Source organism: Numida meleagris, chromosome Z (assembly GCF_002078875.1).
Source record: "Numida meleagris isolate 19003 breed g44 Domestic line chromosome Z, NumMel1.0, whole genome shotgun sequence".
Classification (NCBI taxonomy): Eukaryota; Metazoa; Chordata; class Aves; order Galliformes; family Numididae; genus Numida; species Numida meleagris.
Genome location: NC_034438.1, coordinates 28,167,090 through 28,186,162, shown reverse-complemented (window position 1 = coordinate 28,186,162; position 19,073 = coordinate 28,167,090). Strand labels below are relative to the sequence as shown.

At 37.3% G+C, this 19,073-nt stretch overlaps 1 protein-coding gene across 17 annotated transcripts in view; it reads left to right on the top strand.

Moving 5' to 3' along the window:
* The window catches only part of KIAA2026 (KIAA2026 ortholog), a 61,340-nt gene that overhangs the window by 33,837 nt on the left and 8,430 nt on the right, over positions 1-19,073 (top strand). For 3 of the 17 annotated variants that reach the window (XM_021379277.1, XM_021379276.1, XM_021379284.1), the window contains 2 exons: positions 15,277-15,392; positions 18,829-19,016. In XM_021379277.1, the coding sequence (XP_021234952.1) occupies positions 15,277-15,392; positions 18,829-19,016 (304 nt within the window). Of the gene's footprint in view, positions 1-4,081; positions 4,195-5,475; positions 7,823-7,845; positions 7,976-8,063; positions 8,329-15,276; positions 15,393-18,192; positions 18,301-18,828; positions 19,017-19,073 lie in introns of those variants that run through there. The other 14 variants (XM_021379278.1, XM_021379279.1, XM_021379286.1 and 11 more) reach the window with 14 other exon arrangements.

Here is a 19,073-nt window from a genome sequence, read left to right as displayed (position 1 = left end):
TTATTTGAGTATTGGAGAGATGGTAGAGGTGAAAGACAAACTTCAGTGTGTTTCCTTATCATAAAAGCTGCTACAATATCTAAAGGAATAAAGATAGATGGCACTTGAAGTTATAGTTGCTATATTGCAAATTGATTGTAATGTAGGATTGTGAGGTGCTTATCAGAAAGACTGTGTCAACAATAGAAGGAAAAGACAAAAATGAGAGTACACATTAGCATACTAATAATCCTATTACAGATGAGACTTTTCCTACTAGTAAAACTATACCAACAAGACTTCTTCAAGGGTAGACAAATGCTAAATATGTCGTAATAGCTCTTTGAACTGAAATCTGATAATGTCATTATGAAAATAAGTTGCATGACTTCAGCAGGAATACTATGTTTAGTTCTAATCACACCATCTTAGAAAACCAACAAGCTCTTAAATATAGGGGAGTTAAGATACAACTCATTCAGTGGTCAGAAGGCGTGAGGTAAGGACAATATTTCTGTGTGCTTGCACAGCTCTATCTTTTGAGTTTTTAAACATTTTTGGTGTTAGAAATATTATGTGAAGAAATAAGAGTAGGATTGATTGAAGAAGAGTTGATTAAAAAGAAATAGTGAAATGTTCATTTTAAGAAAAATACAAAGAAAAAGATCTTAAGTTAGGTGAATAGTCAGCAAACTTGGCTAGACACTTTGCAAGGGAGGTTATTAAAGTTGTTTTTTTTTATTTCAATAACACCATGCATAGTTAAGTTAGATAACTTTAAATCTGGAGGAGATGCAGATTTTCATTATTCATCTTTGACATAAGTGACAGTGGCATCCACAACAGGGTTCCTTGCAGGTTTTCTGAAGTTCCTAATGTATTAAATTAAAACATTGCTCTAATTTCATAATACAAATTTGACTTAATATGAAAGCATATTTTAATATGATATATTATGATAATTTTGAGGCTGTTCATGGCCTTCTTTCTTGTTTGGACCTGAAGATGATGAAGATGGTAGTGGTCTTACTGTCTCACTACTTCATGGTATTTTTCTTGGTGACATAGAGGAAATTCCTACTACAGACCTTGGAAGTACTGGAGGCTGTAACGGAAGAGCTGAGCTGTAAGACTTCTTTAACATGAGTAAACATACTGTTTGCTGATATTTTTTGTACATAGTTGGACTGGTTGTATCTGACACTTCTCAGAAATCAGCTTGAGGCAACAAATGACATGAGATTTTTAGCTCAAACAAGTTTTGTTTGGCAGAATTAAAGCAAATTAGATCAAGGTTATGTAATGGAAGGCTATGGATAATTTTAGATGTAAGCATTACTACCAATTCCTACTACGGCGGTGAAATAATAAACCTGTTTGAAAGAATTTTCTCTATCTGGCTGATTAAAACAGTTTGGTTCTGTACTCATTTGCATATCTGCAATGCTTTTTGAATTAACTGTGATATAACTTACTCATTTTAAAAAACCTTACATTTCTGTTTGATTACTGATGAGTTTGTTGTAACAGTTATGAAGCTTGCATTAGTACAAACTTGAAGTAACTGTTTAGAGAAGAAAGTGAAATTTGACCTCAATTCTTTAACATTAAACTGAAGTTCAGTCTTACTGTTAGCTCTTTCCAGACTACTTCACTCTTGAACTCTAGCCACAGCTCTGACATGAGGCTGCAATTTCACATATGCCTTCAACTGACATAAGCAAAAACTGCTGCCAAAAAAATAGTTGCTATTCTCCACGTCTCTGGCAGCTTCTGTTTTCTCTGCCACCCTGTAAGAGAGTGTAGCAAAATTCTTTGTTCAGCTGCATGAGAGCCTGTTATAAACGTAACTTCTCCCTGACTGCTGCTGAGGTAGTTTTAAAGCAGATCAGTATCTTAGAGCAATTTATCTTGGAGTTGCACAAATAACTGCTTGTGTTCGGCCACAGCTCAAAAGATGATTGCAAGGACAGAATTGAGCATCTCAGGGGCAAAAAGAAGTCCAACTGTAGTATTGATATTACAGTCTGAGCCAGGGATGTTCTAAAATTCTCAATCCTTTCAGCTACTAAATAGTTCCTCTCCTTACCGCCTAATAAATTTCAAGATGAAGAAAAGAAGTTATGCAGATTTATTATTTATTTGACTTCTTTGATGGGAAAAAGTAAGCTGAAGATGCAGAAAGAAGACTTACTTGACTTGAGTCACATGGAGGAAGTCTAAACTCTGTGCACCATCTAGTAAAAGGATGGAGGATTGGTTTATAAATAATGCGTAAGGTACAATGTCTTATAGCTTTGGTGCTTTGCTTCATGTCATAAGGAATGTGTTCTGGCACATACATTGTGCCAGGAGCAGTATCGAGGAAAGCAAAGGGAAACTGACGTATTTCAACTTGAGAGGAGACTTCAGGAGTTGCTTCAGGCACCTCCTGAGAAGTCTAGGCAAAGGATCTGCCACACTGTATTCTGAAATGATATGATATGTCATTACAGTTGTAAAGAATTTGTTTTGACTAGTGTAGATCTAGTCTATCTTTACAGGAAAGTGTGCAGTAGTAAATCTCACTTTTCCCATTTCCTTATTCTTATGATTCTCTTAGAATGTCTGAAAGTTTTCATCAGGTCAAATGTAGCATGCAGTGTGGAGGTGAGCCACGAAAGAGTGCCAGCACTCAAATAGTAGGTCTTTTCGTCTCTGCCTCTGTTTAGTAGCCTTGCTTACTGCTAAAATATAGTTGTATTTTGGATCTATATTGCATCTATTGTACTCAGTTATCATTAAGTGCTAGTTTCATTGGGATAGTATCTTAGATTGCTAGCTTTTAAACTGTTCTCTCATGCCACTGTTTGGCATGAAGAAGCATAACATGTTTGTTAACTAGGGAGTTACAGTCAGTCAAACCTTGGTCGATTGCCTTAAAACTGTTGATGTAAGCTAAATTTCTTGTAGTTATAATTTTGCTGTGTGGAAAATTTTGTATATTTAAAGGAAATCTAAAGTTGTACCTTATGTTAGCCTAGTGCTTTTTATTTTCCGAGATATGCTAATTTGTAAAGAAGTCATTTGTCAACTGCCATGTTTTTTACTTGTTTTGTTTATTTTTGTTGTTTCCTATAGTTTATCTGAAGAGTTAGGAAATAAAGAACTTGTTCTAAATAAGGAACTTGCATTTTTTTAAAAAATTAGAAAGCCTTATTTATTTTTGTGGGTTTTGTGGGTGTGCATACTGATGTACATTACACATATTTTAAAAAAATGTATCTTGCTGTGCTTTCTATGTGTCGCATTTGATAAGTAACACCCTTTCATCTTAAAGCAATGTGAATAAAAAGTAGCATAAAAATTGAATGAATAGGGAAATAAATTAGAAGAGAAAAATCAGATTCAAATAAAAACTTTCTGCTTTGTTGCTGATACTAACGTGGTTAAGATGCAGCGGAAATTACCACTCGTCAATAGACAACTACAACTCTGAAGTAGAGTGTTCTGGCTAAAAATCTTTTTCTTGAGATTTTACTCTGTTTTTACCTCATGTTTGCTGAAAATTTGGACTATGTATATAAACATGACAGTTCATTTGAATGGAAACTTTTAGACATGTGCTGTACCTAGCAAATGAATTAAGAGATGCAAAATAGCACTTTCTGTCCTGACAAGTACATGAGATAACTATCATTTCTTGACATCTCGACTCCTTTTTTTTTATATTGTCTGATTTGTCAGGTGAAATCGGAGAAAGTTGCAGTGTGAATGGAAATTTCTTCACTGCCACTTGGATAATTCAGATAATAATTTCTTTAGTGATCTGGAGTCATTGGAGTTTACTTGTGTGAAACTGTTTATTAAGCTGCTCTGTAAATCAGTTCTATGTATTTAACTGTTTTATATTACAGCAGGACTTGAATAATCTTTATGCTTTCTTGCTACTGTTTAATATGAAACTGTGACAAGATTACAGATACTTGTATCAAGTAGTAAGTTCTGGCTTTTTTGCAGATGTTATTTTTAATCTAACATTATAGTTAATATGTTTGTTGTAAAATGAACTGGGCTGGGACAATGTTAGTTAATTCTAGACACTGTTCTATGTCTATGTTAGAACACAGATCACCTGGAGGAAGCATAAACATTCACAGATTCTGTGTTTCCTGAAATGCAAAACTTTAATTTAGTAGCACCACTGGATTTGAATCATTGCTTGCAAGCCCAATGGTAAGTGCATAGATGCCTTTTGAGGGAGAAGAGAGGCTGGAGCCCAGGATTCCTGTGGTTAAATGCATAAAGTTAAAAAGATAAAAGTCAGTATTTTCCAGAGCTGAAGGGACCAGGCTGTCCCTACAGGAAACACCAGACAAAGGTGAGAGGAAAGAGAGAGTCAAGTTCACGACTAACTAGGGTTTGTAGCAAAAAGACTGATAATTGTATTGTTTTACAGAGGTGTGTAACACACTAATGTTCTGGACTTCATAGTAAAAAAGATAAAAACCTCCTTTATAAAGGTTTTTGGTTTTGCTGTTTTCTAATGTTCATAAAGGTTTCAGTTAGGCAGCTGTACTTCACATTCCAAATGAGCATCTTTGTCTTTGCAAGCGCTGAATATCTTCTAAGCAGATGAGTCTCGGAAGTGTGGAATGCACACTGAGGCTCTCTGCAGCCCTTAAATCTGTACCAGCTATGGAAATCTGTATTTGGGAGTGCAGCTGAAGATTTAAAAACCCACTCATTCAGAAGTTTTTAGAACTTCAGACATGAAATTGTTGTTAAAATTGTTCATAGGAAACGTAAGTATCCAATGCAGCCTGGTCTAGTGGTTGGCGACCCTGCACTTGGCAGGGGGTTGAGACTCGATGATCTTTGAGGTCCTTTTCAACCCAGGCCATTCTATGATTCTATGAAATTAAGAGACTGTTTTCTTTTTTGCTGATTTGCTGCATATTACTTTGAAAAGATAATGTTGATATATGGCAGAAATAATGCAAATTGGCTAATTTACTAAATAAGTTTCTAAAACATTCCCTCTGTGTATAGTAAAGAAATTGGAAACATTAATATCTCTTTGATGGTAGGGGCACTATGTTATAACAAGACTGTACAGGGATTTTACTGGGTTAAATTTTCTTCCTTTTTTGTCTTGATTTAGGCTTCCTTCTCCATATTCTTCTCCCTTCTCTTTCCTTCCCACACACCCCAGTGAAATATGAGGGCTGCTCCAAAAGTAATGACTCCTATTTTATTATATTGTCCCACAGTATCAGAGGCTGATGTTGCTGGTACGGCAGTAGAGACCAAACCTTCCGTGCAGTGTTCCATTACATTTTGTTGCTGGGTGACTGTTGGCAGCAGAGGGACACTCTGACAAAATGGTGTCCGACATGGACACGCTTATGAAGCAAAAGTGTGGAATTGAATTCCTCCATGCAGAAAAAATGGCACCCATTGACATTCATAGACACTTGCTGAATGTTTATGGAGATCAAACAGTGGATGTGAGCACAGTGAGGCAGTGGGTGATGCATTTCAGCAGTGGTGACAGCAATACTAGGTGACATTGGTGCAGATTTTTACAAGCATGCCATGCAGGCTCTTGTTCATCACTGGCAAAGATGCATAGCAACTGGTGGTGATTGCGTTGAAATACAGTATTTTGTAGCTGAGAATTTGCTCTATCAAATAATATTATTGTGCTCTGTTGTAGCTTCCACAGAAATAAATAGGAAGCATTATTTTTGGAACAACCTAGTTATATACTGTACTTGAAAATTTTGGATGTAAGGAGCTTTCTGTTTTACTTGTTTGCATTATATGACTGTATTTATATTAATGTACATGCAAACAAATAATATAGTGTGAGAAATCTATGTTTGCTTTTAGTTTAAACTTTAGATTAAGAGATCTTTGTTGTAAATCTTTATGGAAATAACAGAATTTTAATAGACCTGCTTGTAGTCTTGCACCTGAAACATGCTATTTTAATTTCAGCCTATGTTCTGTATTGTTATGTTCTTATATTGTAGTGGATCTAATGTCTTCTCGTTTTTCATCCTTTGTCCTAAAAACTTGACTTGTATTTTAATCACTTCCATAATAGTTTCTTATTACTTCTTTCTGGCTTGTCTGCCTCTTTAAAGGCACTCACAGGAGTCCAAAATGTTGAATTTGGAGTCTGAAATAAGGTTTTTCAATTCACTTTTACATTCATGCAGTTTTGCACATTTCTGAGGAGAAATTGAGATGTAGACGTTTTGAAAATCCAGTTGGCTAATTAGTTGCATATTTTGAAGGAATATAACCAATTTTAGGCTTCAGATTTTTAAAGCTTTTCCACAGAATTACTTCTCTGCTATTTCTATCTGCTGTATATCTCACTAGCTTTCCACGAGCTTTTTGTCTTAGTCTTTAGTTTTTCTTAGCTCCTTCAGTACCTCTTCTGTGCTGCCTATACTAGGTGAATTTTTTTCACAACTGTTTTCTCTTAACTTTGCATGATTTTCCTATAGACTATTCCTCCAATAAATGTTTGCTAAGATGCTTCACCTAGGCCACTTCTATCACATATATTTTACTATTCCATGTGTAGATGTGAATTCTGCATCAAACATATGAATAAGTAGTCATACACTTAATGTGGAACATTTTCATCATAGAGATACTGCTGTGTATTCAGAACATTCCATAGTGATTTGGATTTTGGTCAAACAGAATATTATTTTGAAAAATCAGGTAAGGCATTCCTGTCAGCACACACAGGTTGTTATAACAAAACAGCTGACTTTAAGATGGTCAGTTGAGGAATAGTGAAATGTTTGTTTATCTACAGTTAAGAAAGATGAAACAAATAATAAGTAATTAATAATTAGTAGCTTAAAGAAAAAAGTGGCTTTTTTGTAAACAGGTTCTAAGATATTGCATGCATACAGTTTCTTGATGCATTATGAAAGTGTAAGTATATATAAGCTTTCATAATTAAGAGTGAAATGTGACAGTTCAGTGGTGCATAACTTCAGTGTTCTGAGTTAGTTTGGAAAAGGCAGTAAAATCAGGCTGGTAATAAACTTTAAGTCTGAGAGATGATCAATGCAATGATAATCTAGCAGTAATTTTGCCCAAATGACTAAATGTCTGTCTAAGTAGTTATTTCACAGAGTTGTTTGAGTTGGACCCTTAAAGATCATCTATTCCAACTCCCCCGCAAATAAACGGGGACATAGTAATGAAATACATCATGAGATGAGAACATGCCAATTAGCAAGAATTATTATTTTTCTTGGAGTATTGTTTGTTTATTTTCACCTCATTTATTTGCAATATTTGACAAGAGAGTCTGGGATACCATTTCAGGGTATACTTCGTTTGATTGGATTCCTGTAATGGAAGTGCAAGCTGAAGTCTTACAAAACAACAAACAACAAAAAGTTTGATTGCTGACATAAGATGTTCACCAGTCTGTTCATTGGTTATAGGTAAATGCTCAAAGATATAGTTGATAAAGAAGTGTCATGAATGATTTTGTTTTATGCTTTGCTGCCAGCCACTCTTCCTGACTGTGTTCTGTCCTAGTCTCCTAATAATGCCAAAGGCTAGCTGTTGGTAGATAAAATGCTCAGGACTTGCCAGGGGTAAATACAAGTCCTTGACTTGCAGGAAGTTTAACAAAGTAACTCTTAAGTTTTTTCAGAATGAAGATGTGTTCTATTACAGATGTGTTTGCATAGTGTGAGTGATCTCGTGTATTCCTTTTTTTTTTCATCAAAGTTGTCACTGAAGTTCTGAAATACTAGAACTTGGTCCGTAAATTGATTAAGAAGAGTATTCAGTATCAACCAATCTCTGAATTGAAAAAAGTTACTAATCTCTTTTCTTTAGGTATCTGATGTCCAAAGCAGCTGCAGATCAACTCCCTCTCCATGTGACATCACTAGAAAACGCTAGACTGGTGATGTCACATATACCACAGAACCCCGCTGCAGAATGGAGCAGGCCTATTAAGGGTAAGGTAAGTTTTCTCCCTCCACCACCACCCCTTTTCAACAATATTGCATGGTTTTATAAGATTTCTAATTTTCTTAATTTTATATCCCCAGGATATAAAGTGAAGACTAAAGAAAATCTTATAAAACTGCATAATATTGTGGTTGTGTGTGTGTGTGTTTATTTAAAAAACAAAACAAAACAAAAACAAAACCTCCCCTATAAAGTTCAGTCCTTACCCCATATATCAGCATCCTGGCTCCAATCTGCTTTGGGGTTCCATGATGAGTGTGCCAGAATAGTGTATGTTGGGACATCATGGAGAGTGGAGTCAGCATTCCCTGGCTGCTCTGGATGTCAGAAACCTAATTTTAAAAGGTAAGTTTTCAGTTCAGAATGTGTTGAATGTCTCTATTTGCATACGTGGAAACATTCAGCACATTTCTTAATTTTTTTTTTCTATTTGTATTTTAAAATTTTAGTTGTAGCTTAACACAGGTAGGAGTTACATTTTGTACTTGTCTTCTGTCTAGGCCTTTTAATCTCCACTGTTTTGTTCTTAATGCCATATGTTGTATTTCCAAAAGGAAATGTAAATCAGTGTTTTGCTCATCACTGTTTGAGAAGAAAATAGTAATTAGCAGTTCAGATTACTGTATAGAAGCTGTGCGATTGGGAATGTGAATTACAAGCCACATAGGAGCATAATTTTGCACACTTCCAACTTAGCTACTGGATATTTCTGCTTAAATAATTGGTCTGGAATGTAGGCTGTAAAAGCTTAATGAAACTTAGAATTAGTTCCAGTACACTGAAGGGGAACAGTTTCTTCACACGTTAAATGCAAGCTCTTCATTGACCAAGACCTTTTTCCAGCTAAGACTATCTTGAGTTGATGTGATTGAGTGTTTGTATTTCGTGTCTACTAATAAAACCCTACTGGATTTCATATACACTGTAAGGTGGAGCATTATCTCTACATGCTCATCGTTTATGACAGAACTGAACTATGAAGCTTTAATAGCTATTCAGTTGTATGAAATCTGGTGTTCCACTACACCACTCATTGTGGAATTTCATATGCAACTACATTTTTGTATCTTTGAATAGAAAGGTTTTTGCTATTCTGTGCTGCTAAGCACCTTTTGTGCCCTGAGGCACAATTGATGCAGTAGGCCAGCCAAGGCCTGATGAGATGAAATCTGAAAACAAAATGGAATGGACACTCAGCAGCTTTTTTGGGGCAAGCTGTTCTAGCACTGTAGGTTTCTGATGGAAGTGCGTTTTCTGAAATTCAACCTAAGCCTCCGAAGCTTCAGTTTGTTGATGATTTTCTGCATTTATACCATTTAGTGTAACTGAGAAGAGTTTGCAACATACATATTTGTAAAGGAAGGTTTATGTTCTGTAGAAAGAGAGTTGGCTGATATGTATTGCTGAAGTAGGGAGTTAAGTTATAGCTTTGTCAGTCATTGATTGGCTTTTTATCTGGGAAAACAAAGGGCTATGTGTTGTGGTTTAACCCAGTAGGAAGCAAAGCACCACACACCCCTTTGCTCACTCCCTCCGCACAAGTGGAGTAGGGGAGAGAATAGGGGTAGACAGGAAAGTAAAATGTGTGGGTTGAAATAAGGACAGTTTTGTAGGAAAGAAAGAGGGCAGAAAGGGCTACACAAAAAGTGATGCACAGTGCAACTGCTTGCCACCAACTGACCAAAGCCCGGCCAGTCCCTGAGTAATGGTACCCCCTGCCCTCAGGGAACTCCCTGCAGTTTTATTCTGAGCACTGCCCTCACTACTTCTGAGGAAAGGGTGTTCTAATTTGTGTGCATATGTCACAGATTTATTACAAACTACTAAACCACAGTAAGAAAAGTGAGTAGTTAAGATATAGGAAAATAATTAACTTAAAACTTTTTTATTGTGTTGGTACATAATTGCATAAAAATGATTTGGAAGCACATCTGAAATTTCCTAGAGATTATATTTAACATTCACTATAATTTTCAGTAAAAGCCTATCCGTATTGTTGTGTTTCTGTCTTTTTATTTTTATTTTTGAAGTGAGGAGAAAAGTGGCCTGTAGTAACAAGCTTTTCTGGAAGTGATAATGAGGGCAGTAACATTCTGAGGTTTGTTCTTGACTCAGCATTATACTTGTGTTAGGCTATTCAATGCATGATACTGTAATCATTTCAAAGTTTACTCAATGATTCAGCTAGTATTTATCAGACTCATAAATACTCTGTTTTTCTACTTAAATCGAGATCTTATTTAAAAATAAATTAGCTTCTCAGAAATTAACTATTTCCTGTGAACACTATAGTCATTTTTAGTATACCTGTTTTTATTTTATACTATGTTTTAACCCATACCATTCTTTGCTTTATCAAATGCATGTGCAGCATTTCTGTACCCTGACAGTAGTGGCATCATTCATATTTTGCTTTGACAAGACCCACTAAAACTGCATAGTACATAAATTAAACCCTTTTGAAACTGCCTGTAAAATGTTTTATATATATCACAGGGAAGATAAATCTGTGCACATAATTCTCTCATACATTAGCAATTAATTCTATTGACTGCTGTTATTAAGAAGTGATAACAAATGTCTTTTGTAAGCTGCAGTATGCACAAGAGCTGTTTTCTGTTCCAGTGCTCAGTGGCAGGTTTTATGCTGCAGTGAGTTGTATGTGCAAGTGTGACTGGCCAGAAACTGAAGAAATTAGAACACAGTTTCCTAGCTTGTCTGTGGACTCAGCACTAAGTGTTATGTTGTAATGTGGCGTAATTTCCTACTTAAAACCTTTAGATTTTTTAATTTTAATTGGAAAATGAATGAATAGCTGTTCATTTTGTTCTATAACATGTAAATTGTTATCCATAAAAATAAATAAGACACCTGATCTTCAAATAAGCAGTCAGCCTGATTGATCTTGCTGTACTTCAGAGAAATCAGCTGAAATTGATAGAAAGGAATTATTCCACAGTCCATAGAAACATCATTATTGCAGACTGCTGGAAGGCAGTCCAATTGAGATTTATGCTGTCTTTCCTGCCAAAGGTTTCTTTGTAAGTTGGACTGCAGGAAACTGTTACGGATAAGAGTTCTATCAAAAGCTAAAGATAGGTATCAAAGAAATAGGTTCCTTAGTGTTACTTCTTCTTCATGCTGAACCGTAATCTATTTACTGTCTTAATATTTTCTCAGACAAGTCAAGAGAGAAAATCCTCATTTATGTAAAAATCACAAAATCTGTAGAGTGGCAGAACTGAAGTATACCACATCCCTTTTTATAGCTGCTTGAATGTCACAGAATCATAGAATATCCCAATTTGGAAGGGATCATCGAGCCCAATTTCTGATTCCACACCGGACTACCCAAAATTGAAACAATATTTCTGAGAGCGTTGTCCTGACACTTCTTGAAGTCCTGAAAGCTTGGTGTCATGATCTCTGCACTGAGCCACTCCTGACCACCCTAACGGTGAATAAACTTTTCTTAATACCCAACCTGACCCTTCCCTGATGCAGCTCCACACCATTCCCTCAGGTCCTGTCACTCTTACCAGAGAGCAGAGGTCAGTGCCTGTCCCTCCACTCCCCTCAGGAGTAGACTGCCATGAGGCCTCCCTCATTCTCTTATTGACTGAACCAAACTCGGGACCTCAGCTGCTCCTTATATGTCTTCTCGTTTAGATATTCCACTGTCCCTATTGCCCTTCACTAGTTTTATGGCCTCATATTGTGGCACCAGAAACTGCATGTAGTTCTCAAGTTGAGGCTGCAGCAGTGCAGAGTGTAGTATTACATTCACTTGCCTTGACCAGCTAGCAGTGATGAGCCAAATGCATCCTGGGATACAGTTGGTCCTTTTGGCTTCAAGGGCACACCGACTCATGTTCATCTTGCCTTTGGCTAAAATCCTCAGATCCCTTCCTGTGGGGCTGCTTTCCAGCCTCTTGTATCCCAGCCTTTGCATATACTCAGGATTGTCCCATCCCAAATGCAGAATCTACCACTTGCTCCTGTTAAATTTCACACAGTTGGTGTCTGCCCATCTCTCTAACCTGTACTCTCAAGGGATTCAACAGCTCCTAATTTAGCGTCATCTGTAGACTTAAGTAGTATATATTCAACTCCTGCATCCAGGTCATTTATAAAAATGTTGAAGAGAACTAGCCCTAAAATGGAGTCCTGTGGAACCCTACTAGTGACTGGCCATCATCATAATGAAGTCCTGTTTAACCCTTTGAGCCTGACCTATCAGCCCATTGCTCACCCAGTGCATTATATATTTGTCTAGCTGTATGCTGGACATTTTATCCAGTAGGATAATGAAGAAACAGTATCAAAAGTTTTGCTTAAATCAAAAAAGATTACACTAGCTATCTTCCCTTAGTCTGCTATGTGGGTAACCTTATCATGAAAGGAGATTAAGTTACTTAAACTGAGCTTTCCCCTTCATGAACCTGTGTTGGCTATGACCAATGACTGCATTGTCTTTCAGGTGTTTTTCAAAAACTCTCAGAATAATGTTCTCCATAATTTTACAAGGCACAGAAGTGAGAGTGACAAACCTGCAGTTGCCAGGGTCTTCTTTCTAATTCTACTTGAAAACTGTGACTTTTGCCAGCTTCTAGTATACTGGGACTTCTCCAGATTACCAAGACCATTGACAATCGATTGTGATCCTGCGGTGACGTTTGAGGACCCTGGGATAAATTGCATTGGTCCTCAGAGACTTATATGCATACAGTTGGAGAAGCAAATCCCACACACGTTCAGGGTTGGCTGGGAGTTTAGCGTTACTGCAGTCATCATCCTCCACCTCAGAGCCCATAATCAGCGCTAAAGAGGTGGAGAATGCATTAAGTATCCCTGCTTTGACTGTGTCCTTATTTATGAGGTGACCATCCTCATCATGTAATAGACTGATGTTATTTCTGGTCCTCCTTTTTTGTGTACCTGCTTTAAAAACTCTTTTTGTTTTGTTTTATAGTACCAGCCAACTTTAGCTCTCATTGATCTTTGGCTGCATTGATTTTTTCCATACAGTGGCAAACAGTATGGAAAAACTACAGCATGTCTGTAGTTCACCCATTTCACCTGACCTTACTTCCAATGTCCGTACATTTTCCTTTCCCACCAGAGCTTGAGAAGAAAATCCCTGCTGAGACAAGCCAGGCTTTTACCTTACTGACTTGACTTCTGAAGCTTTGGAATTAACTCCTGCCCTCTTAGAAGATGGCTGTTATAAAGCAACCAGTGCTGATGAGCACCAATACCTTTAGAAGCATATATACAGGGGACCTGCTCAACTAATTCTTTAACCAACCGGAAGCCTACTCTCCCCATATCCAGCACTGAAATTTTGGTGGCAAAATATGCTTTTTTTCAGTTGTTTGTATAATAAGTTACAGAATTCTTGGAAAAAATTCTTAGGAAAGGATATGTACTGTTTAGAGAGGTGTTTGGCACTATTATTAATACTGTGTTCTCTTCTCAGTATTGCATTTTCCCTGTTTAAGTGAGTTACAACAGAAAATAGAATCACAGAATATCACAGAATCATAAAATAGAAAAATTCCCGAGCTGGAAGGGACCTTGTAGGTGATAGAATCATACGTAGGTCACTCTGGAAGTAATGCCTCCTTTTATTTCCATGGAAACTAAAGCAGATATAAAGAGCACAATAACTCTATTTGATAGAGAAAATGCTCAGCTACAAAACTCTCAAAACAGAGTCACCACCATTAGCAAAGCATTTTAACCAGTGATAAACAAGAGCCAACATGCCACACTTTGAAAAATCTGCATGGCCATCTGGAACGTGGCTTGTCTTTAACGTTACTGTCACCACTGCTGAAATGGACCATCCACCACCTCATGCGCTCACTTCTCCTGTTCAATTTCCATAAATGTTCAGCAAATGTCAATGAATGTCAGTGGGTGGAATTTTTTCCACATGGAGGAATTCAATTCCAACCTCTGCTTCATACGCACTTCCATGGCAGACACCATTTTGTCAGACTGTCCCTCTGCTGCCATCAGTTGCACATCAACAAAATGTAACAGAATGTTGGTGGTATTATTCAACCTCTGCTGCCATACCACCATCTGCCTCTGATGTGGTGGGCCAGCAGAGTAAAACAGGAGGCATTACTTTTGGAACAGCCCTTGCAGAATGGCTTGGGTTGGAAGGATCCCACAAGAGTCATCAAGTCAACTCCTGGCTGCACACAGGACTACCTAAAATGAGACTGTATTTCCTGCTGTCCAGATGCTTCTTGAACTCCAGTAGCATGAGGCTGTGGTGACTGCCCTGGGCAGCTTGATTCATACCCACCATTCTTGCATGGGGAACCTTTTCTAACCCCCACCGAACCCTCCCCTCCCAGCTCCATGCCATTTCCTTGGGTTCTGTCACTGTCACCAGAGAGTGGAGCTCAGCGCTGCCCCTCCTCTCCCCTCATGAGAAGCTGCAGCCGCCATGAGGCCTCCCCTCAGCCTCCTCTGCTCTGGGCTGAACAAAGCCAGGGGCCTCAGCTGCTTCTCATGCATCTTGCAAAACGGATTTTTCCCCGAATATCTTTTATCCTCATTCAGCCTTTCCAGACTTATCAAACATGAAGTTTTCATGGAAGATCATAAGAGTACTTATTTCAGTTTGGACAGGAAACAGTTTTACACATTCAAGTCCAAAACTTAACTCTTTAACACTAGGAAACTGCCTCGTAGTCTGTTATTATGACCAATTTGCAAAACTTTTCTATTAAAAAATACATTTATCTAAAATTTTGAATAAAATACAAAAATATAATGTGAAGACTGTTTTTTCCCTGGGAACTGTTGTAAATTATTTTTGCAAGTAAAAATATAAATGGTATCATTTACGTTAAATGAAATTATTGTAAGCTTTTCTGTATAAATTTAACTATTAGAAGTGTAATTATATGGTTGGCTTCCCCAGCTGGAGTGGACTACTATATATGTTAGTTACCAACGTAAGTAATTTTAAATGCATAGTGTGTTTGTAGGATTCTGCTTCAATTTTAATATTATCTGTAAAAAATCGTACATCTTTACAATACTACTTTTTTAATGAGAACATTATCTCTCTGTAATACAGAAAGTATAGAAATACTCTTTTGTCTTACATACACTAAGGACAGAAAAATGTTGTGAAACTTAATAATGTTTTTTTCCAGTTATTTTCTTTCTATGCTGTATTAACGTATACCAGTATTATTGTAGGACTGATGCACAGTAACAAGATTCAGATTTAAGGCAATGATAAATCGATGATATTTATGTTTGCAGGGAAGATGGTACCACCGAAAGCAAGCAGTAAAGGAATTGCATGGTACGTTGATACGACTGCTTAATGAACTGTTACCATGGGAACCAAAGCTAATGAAAGCGTTTCAGAGGAACAGGTAATCTGCTACTCTTTTTTTAACAATAGTGCGTGTAATAAAACAAAAACAAAACAGCACAAAATTCACCTTTTTTAAAATAATCAATATTAGTCGGCCTCTCAAAGAAACTAAGTGAAGAAAAAATAGGGGGGAGGCATTGTCAGTGTTTTAGTTTAAAGGTTTTTTTTATATTCCAGACCTAGCGTCTCTAAGTAAAGTTAAGGTTAACTCCAAATATTTTTTTTCTAAAATGATTTATAATCCTTAGTCATGCCTAACTTGATAGTTAAAACACCATCAAATAGGGCTTGTATTGCTGTTTATTTGATAGATAAATGAACCAGGGCTTACTATGGCACTTTGCATCTGACTACATACTGTCTTAAGCTACCTAAATGAGCTGCTGATGAATTCTGTGCAAAGCAGTTCAATGCAATTATAAAAACATCTTCGTAGAGCTGTAAATTTAGAATGCATCTGGAATAAGATGTATCTGAGAAATATCAGACAAGTAAGGAAAAGTGTTAGTAGCAGTTAAGATTAATTGAGGTATAGCATCTAAATTCTAAACCATGGAGAGATTTCATACTGATTTTATATTGTCATTTTGTCTTGAAGTGTAGTGCCGCTGTTGTCTGTTAGCTGTATAGCTGTTGCTATAATCACGTGTCTGTTTTACCACATAGACATTGAAAGAATAATCATGATTAGAAGCATGTATCAAACAGTAGGGAAAGGCTGCTGCTAATATGTTAAATGTGAAGGAAGCAACTTACAGTTACATGGCGCAGAACTAATTCTGAAAATGTAAAAGGTATTACATTAAAAAAAAAAGCAATACAGAGACAGTAAGAGTTAGTAGTTAGTCGTAGTAGCTCAATTTATGGGCATCATACATGAATGAAGCCCCTTATTTGGAAATTTAGGGTGTTGCTGAACATTTTACTTCATATAATAGGCCAAAGTGCAAGTTCTGCTCTTTTCTATTCTTTTCAAGTTTCTATTCATTTTTCTTAGCTGTTCTTTTCTGCTTGTGTGTAGCAATTCAGACTCCTTCAGAAATGTGGCAGGTGTACTATTAAAAGAATTCCATTTTCTAGAGTATGGGCTCTCTCTCTCTCTTATTTTATCCCTTGTGTAAATTATCTTTCATGTAAATTCTATTGTGGAATGGTATTTGTTTATTAACTGTGGTGCTCAGGTGAGTGGCCACATAATGTAGAAGTGGAGCTGTCATTTGTAAGTTGTACTCATAGAAGTACTGTTTATGATTAGGTCTGAGTCACTTTTATACATGATCTGGATGGCTGAAGTCGAGCATTCATATGTGCTGGTAGCTAAGGAAGCATGCATTTCATGTCAAGAGTAGTTTCTGAAATGAACTTATCGTTCTCAGATGTGGTTTAGGCTGAAACCCAAATTTCTTCAGTTAGCGTAGTCATTTCTGTGACAGAACTGTTTGGACAGACAGCATGCTTTTGATAAGCTTGAACTGAAAAACAATCTTTACAAATTGAGAGGTGGAGAGAGAGACGGATGGGGGAAGCCTAGTTCAGTGTCTTGTTTCATTATGCATCTACTAGGCAGCTGAGTAGCACCAATGACAAGTGGTGAAAAAAGGTATCCTGAAAGGGAAAACTCGACTGAATAGAAGTTGCTTATGCTAATATAAGCAGGAGCGCCATTACTCTAGCTGCAGTTGCAGTGTGTCATCCTGTTAACGTCTGCTAATCACGTGACAGTGTTGGCCTTCTGGGTTGTTGAGGGCTGGGTAGAACTCCTTCCATCACTGCGAGACCTCCATATGGATTAAGAGTTTGGAGTTTTACCTCCTCCTCTTTTTAGTCTTTACTTAGTAGGAGTACTGTTTATGACTGAAATCCATTTAAAAATTTTAATACAGTAGTTGTTAACTGGGATCATTCTGTTGTTCCCTAGTGTACTTCTGCACCTAGACTTAAAGTTTGGAGTCCTAATGACAGAGTTGATGAAGTATCTCACTGTCACTACATCTTATGTAATCTTCAAGGTTGTCTTATTAGTGAGAGTGTGAAAGCTAAGATATACTAATACATCTTGCTGGCCCTGACCAAATTCTCCTTGGTCTCCAGCCATATCACATGCTCATGGGCCCAAAACTCCAATTTCAAGTCATTCTGCAGCCTTCAACCTCTACTATAGGAATGCTAGTTTCCAGATCAACTACAACAGTGCCCCTGCTTGGCCATGCGTCTTGCAGATTGGGCCTGACTTCAGCCGGACCTCAGACCTGCATCATCACTGTGGGCCTGCTCAGCAATCACTGGACTGGGTCTAACCCTGGCAGCCATCACTGGATCCAATCCTGACCAAAAGCAGTGAATTGACTTCCCAGCTTTATGTCAGACCTGGCTCATCACCAGGAAATTACCTGTTGATTTGAGCTCTTGATTGAAGCCAACTACCATCTCCAGGGCTATGCTCTACCCTCACTTAGGCACAGTGGGATGGTGTCCTGACTTGTGAGTTTTCTGCCCTACCAGCTGTAATACTCTGTTCAGCTCTTCTCCCCAGCCCCCACGCCTTACGGAGCAGCTAGACATTGCTGCACTCAATGCAAAGAATTGCAATTTTAACCCATCAGAATGGGTAAAACTAAGATTTTAATATCACGAAGACTGAGTTTAAGTACGAACTGGAGTCTAGATTTTCTTCCACACAGAATACTAATTGCTGTCATCTCTTTATTCTTTTGCTGATTAATCCTGCTGGATATTGTGTTGGTTACCACCAGCTGAATCATGCAGTTCACTGTATTTGTACACTAAAATATCCCTAGATTCATCTAAACAATGGAGTAGAAGAAGGGACAATGGAAATACGCAGCAGTTTAGGAGTATCAAGATAAGTGTGCTATAAAGTGGATGTGTTTCTGAAGAGTGTTCAAGTGAGTAAAGCAGCTATGTAATTCCATCATACGTACGTTCGTAGTGGAGTGTGAGCTTGTGAAAATGACAGTAGCAGCTGTTCAGTTGACCCAGAAAATAAAAGGTTGTCTTAAAGGAGCAAGTTACATTTTGGTCCCAAAGCTGAGCCAAAAGCATGATGCATTCAAGAAAACAAGATTTACCTAATTTGTCTAGTTGGAGCTGTTTTCAGAGGCAAGAGTAGACTTGTTACGTTTAATATTCAAGTTCTTGTCACAGCGCAAATTGAATTAAGAAAAAGAAAATAAATACTGTTTAACAGTGATGGTTATATTTGACTCAGTCTTTTTGTTTATTGTTAAAGGATTTAATGGCATATAATTCAATTTTGGCAACAGAAGGGATATTAATGTCACTTCACATTTTCTGGGTTTTAGAGACTTGCAGAGCTACCCTGAAAATTTCTTCTTCTGTGGCAGCAAATGCAAATAAGAGAATTTTATAAGAGAGTAATGTTTTTTGGTAAAGTTAGTTTTGTTACTTTCAAGGTCTAGATTGAAGAAGGACTACGATGAATTTAAAAGACATCCAGACCATGATAAATTTACCAGAGAATTGTGGAGTAATGATGAAAGTGAGGTTGATGCTGGCAAAGATTGTTTTGCATTAGTAAGCAGTAAACCTTCAGAGTCTACAGAGTATGTGGAAATTCCCAGAAAAGATCACCTAGACAATGGTAAGCATTTACTGGAATTTGGTAGCCTGAACTTGATCCAGGAGCTGAATGAAGTTG